Source organism: Sapajus apella, unplaced genomic scaffold, assembly GCF_009761245.1.
Source record: "Sapajus apella isolate SASKATOON/1434 unplaced genomic scaffold, GSC_monkey_1.0 scaffold94, whole genome shotgun sequence".
Taxonomy (NCBI): domain Eukaryota; kingdom Metazoa; phylum Chordata; class Mammalia; order Primates; family Cebidae; genus Sapajus; species Sapajus apella.
The window spans coordinates 5,049,215-5,058,342 of NW_022437034.1; the positions used below are offsets into that span (position 1 = coordinate 5,049,215).

At 55.9% G+C, this 9,128-nt stretch overlaps 1 protein-coding gene across 50 annotated transcripts in view; it reads right to left on the reverse strand.

The window, feature by feature from the left end:
• The window catches only part of CAMK2G (calcium/calmodulin dependent protein kinase II gamma), a 62,049-nt gene extending 54,566 nt beyond the window's left edge, over window positions 1–7,483 (reverse strand). For 7 of the 50 annotated variants that reach the window (XM_032256453.1, XM_032256437.1, XM_032256454.1 and 4 more), the window contains exons 1-2: window positions 7,269–7,480; window positions 5,868–5,962 (exon numbers count right to left, since the gene is read on the reverse strand). In XM_032256453.1, the coding sequence (XP_032112344.1) occupies window positions 5,868–5,962; window positions 7,269–7,333 (160 nt within the window). In that variant the 5' untranslated portion in view covers window positions 7,334–7,480. Of the gene's footprint in view, window positions 1–5,867; window positions 5,963–6,243; window positions 6,554–7,268 lie in introns of those variants that run through there. The other 43 variants (XM_032256476.1, XM_032256472.1, XM_032256457.1 and 40 more) reach the window with 16 other exon arrangements.
• Window positions 7,484–9,128: the final 1,645 nt, after the last annotated feature.

The following is a 9,128-nucleotide window of genomic DNA, read 5'->3' on the forward strand; positions in this document are numbered from 1 at the left end:
TAACAGGGTGACACGAAGAGCTGAGCCCCACTTTGGCCGCTAGATCTTAAGGCAAGGGAAGCTATAACTAAAGAGGGAAAGAGGCTCCAAGAAATGCCCCACAGCAAAACGGCCCTAAATCAGCTTTGACAGAGAAAATCCCCATGGGGTCACTAGCAAGCCCCAAGAAGGCAAGGCTCTGCCTGGGGACACTCTGGCCACTCTCAAGGGCCAGAACAGGATCAGCCATCATGTTCTTCATGCCCCCGGCAAGGCTCCTGGTGCCTGCAGCCTTTGCCCACTGTTTTGGTGACATTTCCTTCATGGTAACCAGCCCCAAGTAAAACATCCCAGGAAGCAGCCCCTAAAAATAGCTCCTCCCAGGGCAGCAGCAAGCAGGGGGGAGGGGAAAAAAAGGGAGGAGAAAAGAGGGGAGCAGATGGGAAGCTGCGGCTGCTGCTGATAGGGCCCAGGAAGCGGAGATGGTGTTGGGGAGGAGTGGCTGGAAATCTCCCCACCGCACAGCCCAGAGAGGTGGGTACAGACGGGAATGGGGCCTCAGCCAGCAACGAGGAGGGATTTGCTCCACCAGGCTTGGAGCTCAGGGCCTAGATGGAGAGGTGTGGGGTGATGCGCCAAGATTCATCACAGGAACAAAGTATCCAGAACCTGTGTTTTAAAGAAAGGCGCCAAGGAGTGGGTGGAGGCCACACAGCCTGAGGACGCTGGGTCTAAGCCCTGGCAAAGTCACGGGCACCTGCAGCGCAAAACCAAAAAAACAGACCCCAGACAAAGCTTTGTGCCTTGGTTTCCCCACTGGTCCTGGGGCAGATCTGTCTGGCCATGGGCAAGATGACAAAGGGCCTCTGTAGAGAGGCATTCAGGAGGTGCAAAGTGCCCATCTCCTCCTGTCACCATCCTTTTGGCATCCATGGGATCAGGCCCTTGTTAGTCTGCCAAAGCTGTTCAGAGAGCAGCAAGCACAGAGATGGGGGCAGGAACGATCATACACAGCCTCTTCTTCCATGTCTCCAGCGTTGGCAGAGAATGGGGTCAGCCACTCACCTCTAGGGTTTCAGCACAGCTTCTGACAAGGGTATGATGCGAAGTGACCAGAGGAAGCAGCAAGAAGGCAGGGGCCTCCCTGACTGAATAGGGCCACCTTCCCACCTCCGTCCCCACCCCCTGATGTGGCACCCCAAGTCACTCTGGGAAGGCAGGTGAGAGGGGAGGGGTCAGGCTAGTGTTGTGTGCACTAAGGCCCACAGCTCAATGTGACCGTATGACAAAAGCCACCCAGCAGAAGCCTTTACACAGAGGAGGGACCTGCAGTCGGCTTCCATCCCTTCAGGAGAGAGGTAGAGGAGTTCCATCGCTGATATGCAGGATGCCCATTTCTCTGTTTTACAGAAATTGGCCTGTTTTATCTTTAGGAGGAAAGCATGGTTTTGCAAACAGCCCCACTAAATGCTTCGTCGAGGCCCGTGTTCCAGTGCTGCGTGGATTTCTCTTCCTTCTCCCACTCCCTGCATTGCTACTTCCCCCTCCCTTCTCTTTCCCTCACTTCACCCAGGTCCTTAACAGGAAAGTCTCACTTGGAGATACCACAGGGGACACAAATGTCATGGAGGCTACTCAGGCCAACACTGGGGGAGGCGGGGACTCTTAGCTGGCACCATCCAGGGGGATCCCATTTCAGTCCCCAGGGCCAGCTGGACCCAGAAAGGGACAGCCTTTACCCTTCTGGTGGCCAACATGCCTCAACCCCAGCCACCCAGCCTGCCTTAGCCTCAGACACAGACACCTCAATTCGGAGGCCCAGAATGAGTCCCCTAATCACAGAACAGCCCATGTGCACAGATGGCCACACAGCAGCAGAGGCACAATCTGGAGAAGGCTGGGCCAAGGTGTGTCTATTGATTTCCAGAGGGCATGGCAAGAGCAACTGTCGTTGTTGCAGATTTTAGGTGGCATCTGTTAAAGAGTGGCTCATGCCTCACCTGCATGAAATTCACTGGAGCATGTGTTTAAAATGCAGATTCTGTGGCCCCGCCCTAGACTTCCTGAAGTAGAATCTGTAGATAAAGCCCAGAAATCTGCATTTTTTAAACCAGTTCTCAGGGTGATCCTTATGCACACTAAAATTGAAAATCACTGCTTGGAAGAGATCCCAACAGTGGCCCTATGGTGCCATTAGTGACAAGGAAGGAGGAATCATCAGCTAACTGTCTGCCTACATCTCCCACTCTGCCTTATGCCCCTAACACAGGTCTTTATCCTCATCTGTCCTCTCTTCCAGCAGCCGTATCAGGTCTGCAACCTGGCTCCCTGGATCAGAACGGGGGACCCAAGCCAGGAGCTGGGTACAAGGGCTTTGGCAACTTGACTGAGTTTCCTGGGAGCCAAAGCCAAAAGGCAACCACGATTGGTTACACAGTCCTCTTGACCCATTCATTTAATGCATATGTGGCTAGCATACGTCAGGCACTTCACTAGGGCCTACCCACCCAGAAGTGAAGAAGCACATAAGGACCCTTCCCTCACCTCCCAGGTCCTCACAAAGAGGAAAGCTTTTGCTTACATTTAGCTTCAAAAGAAGTTTCTTCAAACAGGGTGTACAGATTAAATACACTTAAGTGTTATAACAGATTTCATAACACTGCTTCCGGTAGTATCTCTTAGTAAGGCCAAGGGCATTACCCCAGTAACCATCTCGGATAAATCCATCTGGATTCCAGAAAGCAACTAGAATCCAGATAAATTGTACAAATACAGAAGTTTCTTGTGATGCTGATAGTTTTAGGGATAAATCCTAAACCATGTAGAAGAAAAGACCATTTGCCCTTCAACTGTAGCAATATGGGGGAAATGCTTTGGATACAAGCAAAGAGAGCAGGATATAAAATGTTATGCTCCACGAGGTGAAAATCTGTATGCATATGAATAAAGATAAGAAGGGAATATGAAGATTTAAAAATAAAAAAAGACATAAGGGCTCAGGCTCCTTGAGGGGGGTGCTCTTAAATCTTAAAATAACGACTTATCATTGCCATCACCTGGCCCACTAGCTCCTGCATCCAAGCCTATTTTAAATGCCTCCTTCGGCCCAGCGGCGCTAAGCTTGGAACCACGGGCTCCCTTATGAGCCCAGCTCCACTCGTATAGCAGCTCTGAAGCAAATAGAGTGACGTTATGTGACTTTCAGTGACTTTATGTAGACAGGCCGGCAGACAAAGATAGTGCTCAATGCACATCTGCATGAACTCCCCACCTCGCCACCCCAACTGCCAATGTGGGCCTCTGAGGCCACAGTGACAAGACACAACAGCCCAAAAGAAGGCTTCCCATCTAGGTCGGACCCCCTAGAAGACCAGGTGATCTCTCTCTCTGCCTCCTGGGCCACCTCACCAAGGATGCCAAGGAGAAACAGCATTATACCCTCTTTCTTTCTTTTCAGTTTGTAGCCCAGAGAATCACAAGAAAGACAGTAGGCAGGAAGACCCAGCAAACACAGCAAGCCCCTTCAGACCTTCACAGATGACCCTGGTGGGCCCACGACATTTCCAGACACAGAAATCCAACACCTGCAGAGCCCTTGACAGACAGACAGCAACGAGTGAAACCCAGCCCCAGCGGCTGCACCTTTATAAAATATATAGTGTAAACCGAGAGGCTTCAGGGAAGCCATGGGCCCTCACTCCTAACCCCACGGGCACCGGCCCATGGCTACCCTGGCCCAGCTCTCTCCAGGAGCTCACATCCCCTGTGCCCAGACCACCCTGTTCCCTCCATCTCCAAGACAGCCCCTTCCTACTCTCCTACCTCCACACAGTACTGGCTGGCACTTACACATTCTGACCCCTCTGGCTGGCATCTGCGCCTATCATCTGTGCCTCTGTCCCAAAGTCAACCTGGCATACAAGGCCACACAACAGGGCCCAGTCTTAGCATAGCCATCTCGGGAGAGGGGGAGTTCTGTCTGAAGCATATACTTTTACACAAGAATCCTCTTCTTGAGGGAAAAAAAAAAAATCAAAGAGAAATCAAACCTCATCCAATTTGGCCAGGGAAAGAAAGATATCCACTGGGAAAGATGGGACAAGGTTGAAAGGAGGTGAGGAAGGGAAAGGGATGCTATGACACAGGTCATGGAAGTTCAGGCGGGTAGGGGAAGAGTAGGAAATGAAAGCCCCAGTCAGGTAGCTGCAGGAAGTCACCACGTCACCTATCCTCACATCCCAGAATTTGGCTCCCGGCTGTCTCTCCTTCCCTTACTCTGGGGTCAGAGAACACTGGTGAGATGAGGAGAGAAAAGCATTGCGTCATCAACTGGAGACACCAGACACCAGCCCTGTTTCTGATGCACCAGGGCTCTGCTGTGTGAGCATGAGAGGTATTCAGCCTGAAGCCATGGTTCCTGCCTGCACCTTCCATCCTTGGCCAGAGAATGTCTGCCAGAGAGCTCAGCCCCTGTTGTCTGCACCCCCTCCTCCCAAGGGGAGGAGGGCATTTGACTGCCCACATATCTCTATGGCAACCATCCTCAGACTCAAGGTACCCAGAGAGAAAGAAAACAAACAAGTCCAACTTTATAGGCAATGCACACGAACAGCAAGAGATTGAGCTGGATGGGAGTCAGCAATTCGTGCCCTACTGGGGGGATGGAGAGAGAGTACCCAGCCGGTGGGGGGAGATGGCCCTGCTAAACAGGTCCCAGAACAACTGCCAACATGACAGAAGCCCACTGTCATCTCCATGGAATTTTAGAGCTTCTCTGAGCCTTTGGGACATCTACAATGTCTCTTATCCCAGAGAAGCCCGTGTCATTATTGGCTAAAGCCCATGTCTTCCCCAGGGCATGTGTCCTGGCTCCTAATGTATTTATGGCATCCAACTGTCCAGCCCTAATTCCCTTCTCTGCATCTCATAACCTTTGTTCCCCAGCTGCGCCCTGCAGCCCTCCAAGATCTGACCTCTATACTCACCAGATGTGTTCACAGAGCACTTCACACATTGCTGGGTCTACACCTATCAGATGAGGTGAGTTTGGCAAGCACCCAATAGGAGGTTCAGAGAGTGCAGGTTCAAGGTGTGAAAGACAGGCCCTGACCCCCTCCCCACTGCCCCCGCCCAACTCAGGTACTTGGGAGGATCTCGCAAATGAGGCCCCAAGGCCTGGGCCTTTATGTTCCTCAGACTCCGAGGTAGTGCAGTCCCTGCCCAAACTGGACCATTGGGATTTCTAGACCATGAAGCATCACCCTCCACCCAGGACAGACTACATCTGCTGCTGCACCACCAACTTTGTAATTTGATCAAAAAAGCAATCAAGTTCATCTGGCAGAATTTGTTCCTGAGATGCCCTCGCCATAGCAGCCTCCCCTGACGTTTACAGATTCCCTTCCCTTGGGAGTCTGTTCTGCCGCCTGGTGGGCAGGGGAGGCTGGCTTTGTCAGAGATGCTCACTTACTGCATTTCCATCCTAAGTCACCACGGGGGCAAAGGGACCAGGAAATGCCTGTCGTGGCCACCACTGCCCCAAAGGGAGAGGCTCCAAATGCCCCAAATTAAGAGTTCTCCCTTTCGTGCCACCCACTACTCCCATATCCTCCACCTCCCTGAAGACAACTCCCTTGAGCCTTTAGGGGCCACTGTAGCTACCTGCATTTCTTACTTCATTCTTTGCTACCTGAGCACTTCCAGTCCCCTCCACCCCCTCCCCCACCTCCACCGCAACTCCTTTCCTGGCTTCAAAGTCCAACCAGTCTGAAATTCCAAGTCCTCTTCAAGTACTAAAAGGCACAACCCCCAATTCCTGGGGCTTGTTCAGACGAAGCCATGGCCGTTGGAGGCACCCTCAGGAAGAGGCCAAGACAGGGAACACTCACCCCGGGCAGACAACTTCTTGGTATTGATAATTTTTGCTGCATACTCCTGCGTGGAGGTTTTCTTCACACACCTGCGGACCACAGAGAAAGCACCCCTGGAGGGAGAAGGGGGAAACAACTGGGACACGGAGCAGGGCAGTGACACAGACACACTTCAGGTCTGGGGACAATGATGCTCCCATCACCAGACCTCTAGTTACACTCACATACACACACACACCCCGGCGCTGCGACCACCACCATCCAACCCGAGGCAGAAGGACGTGGCCACCGCAGGACACTGAACAGATGTTGGTGGCCTGCCGCCCTCCCACTCTCTCATCCAGTCCCTGGGCAAGGCAACAGCCTCCGGGTGGGCGACGCTGAAAACACACACCTGCTGCATTTCAGACAGCCCTGCGGTCCCAGCCAAGAGAACCAGGGCAGAAGGGACCAGAGAGACCCTGCCCTTCTCTCGGCAGGAACATCTGAGGGTAGGGGAAGGAGAGATCAACAAGAGGTATCATCCCCTGAAAGAGTAATCTCCCTTAACCATGGGGCAAAGTGAGGCTCAAATCCCCCACAACTGGCTTCACCTCACTGCATCCCGCTCAACTGACAGCAAGGGAAGAGAGGACACAGTCTGACAACAAGAGCTCCCCTTCCCATGCTATTTTTCTTGACGTCCCCCCAAAATGGGAGCTCGCACTCTCGGCTCTGGAAACGTCTAGGGGGGCAGGCGGGGCAGGGGCTGCAGTGGCCAGGCTCGGCGGCGCGGGTGGGGGCGGGGGGGCCGGGGCTGCTGCAGCGGCCAGCTCAGTGCGGAGGGGAGGGGGATGCTGCGGCTGCGACGCGGCTCCTGGGACCACTGCAGGGGTGGGGGGAGGGGACGGGGGTGCCGCAGCACTGCCCAGACGCCGGGCTGGGAGCCTGGAGCGGCAATCGCGGGGGGCGGGGCCGGGTGCCAAACGGCCCCCCCAACGCCCGGGCTCCGCAGCGGGGCTGAGGCCGCAGGGCCGGGGAGGCTCCTGAGTGCGAGGCGCGTGGGACCTGGGTTCAGGGTGCGGAGTGAGCTCCCGGGCAGCGTGGGGAGGTGGTCGGGAGGGGGCGCCTGAATGGTGCGGAGGGGCGGGGCTGGAGGGCGCCCGGGAGCGGTCCGGGGGCTGCAGTGCCCGCGGCGGCGCCCGGGGTGCAGCGGCCCCGCCAGCTGCTGCAGAGTGCGGAGGGGCTGCGGGGCAAGGCGCGGGGGGCGCGGGGCCGGGGGGCGCGGGGCGGGAGGCGGCGGGCGGGAAAGGCCGGGGTGGGGCGGCCGAGGGGGCGCCGCAGCAGCCGGTGAAGGGCCGGGGGGCGGGGCGAGGAGCCGCATAGCGCCCGGGCGGCAGGGCAGGCGGGGGACCGCGGCGGGCGGCGGGCGGGCCGTACTTGCCGAGCTCCTCGAAGAGCTGGTAGTCGTCGGTGAAGCGGGTGCAGGTGGCGGTGGTGGCCATGCTGGCGGGCGGGCGGGCGGACTCGGCTGTGCAGCCCGCGCCGACGTCGGTGCACAGTCACCGCCGCCCGGCCGAGGGAGCAAGAGGAGGAGACGGGGCTGAGCCCGGCAGCACCGCGAGACTTTACCGGGGAGAGCGAGGGAGGGAGGGACACCCCCGCGCCGCCCGCCCGCCCCGCCCCCAGCCCCACCGGCCCCCCCGCCCGGCCCCCGGCCCGCCCCCGGGGAGGGGCCTCCCGCCGCGGGCCCCGCCCCTCGCCAGAGCCGCCCGCGCTGGGCCTGGCGCGCCCGGCAGCCGAGGGGAGGGGGCCCTCGCTCCGGGCCACCCGCCGGGCGGACGGAACTGGAAGGTTCGCGACCTATGGGCTCATCTCGGGGCTCACCCTGCGCGGGCTCAGGAACGTGCGTGCGAGGGTGCGTTAGGAGTGTAGGGGTCTGGACCACCGATCTCTGAGGGGCCCCACACGAGGGTCCCGAGCCCCCAACCGGGTCCCAGCATGTGGAGCGAGATCCAAGGTCAAGAAGCTATGCAAGGCTGCACGCCCAGAGGCGCCCCCAGCCTGCGCTGAGCCAGCTGCCAGCCACCTTCCCTCTGGCAGCTGACAGTCTAGACTTGCGCAAGCACCAGGGCCATTATTAGAAAGAAATCCTTCAGGCGAGGTTTGATCAGGGAGACCAGGCCAGGGGCAAGGATGCAGGTAGGACTCTGCCTTCCTGCACCACAGCTGCAGGGATGAAAGAGTGTTCTCTATCCGGCCAGCAATGAAAGGGATGAAGTGGGAAGACTTAAAAAGGCTTTGTGTAGTGGGGGCTAGAAGAGAAAGTGGAAGAAAGAGGAAATCCCCATTTTCTTGCAGGGCACCCTCGTGCTTTTATTTTCTGACACTTACCACGTTTTGTAGTGCATTGACTGGTATGAGGGACAGTAGAGCTATTGCATAGCTGTCTAACAGTGACTTGCATCAAACTGCCTGGCTTGGATTTCTGGGCAACTCACTGACCAGCTCTGTGACCTTGGGTAAGTCACTTAATGTTATTATTTTTATTATTATTTTGAGTTGGTTTTTTTTTTTTTTTTTTTTTTTTTTTTTTTGAGTTTCACTGTTGTTGCCTAAGCTGGAGTGCAATGGCGCGATCTCGGCTCACTGCAACCTCCACCTCCCAGGTTCAAGCTATTCTCCTGCCCCAGCCTCCCAAGAAGCTGGGATTACTGGTATGCCACAATGCCCCACTAATTTTTTGTATTTTTAGTAGAAACGGGGTTTCACCATGTTAGTCAGTCTGGTCCTGACCTCAGCTGATTTGCCCGCCTTGGCCTCCCAAAGTGCTGGGATTATAGGCGTGAGACATCGCACCCGGCCGGGAATAATAATATTATCTATCTTGTAGGCCTGTGAGCATTAAATGGGCTAAAGCACTTAGACTAGTACCTGGTACCTAATTAGAACTACGTTTGCTGTTATTATTTGTTTCATATTTGCCCTCCCACTGAATTGTAGGCTCCAATAAGGTGGGGCCTCTGTGCCTTTTGTTCACCATTGTACACTCAGCCCCAGACCCTCAGTAAGTGTTTGTGGGATGGCAGAGGGAGATATCACCCCTTCTTCTGTCCCCACATCACAAGTTGGTGGGACAGAGTCACATAACTGTTTCAATGGGGGACAAACAGGCTAGGCAGGTTCGTAACCTGCCTGGGCAGCTGTCCCCTGAGGCCTGGCCCAGCTCCAGCTGGGCAGGATGGTACTCAGCCAGAGGCTGCAGCTCAGTCTTGATTACAGCAGGACACTGCCAGAGGA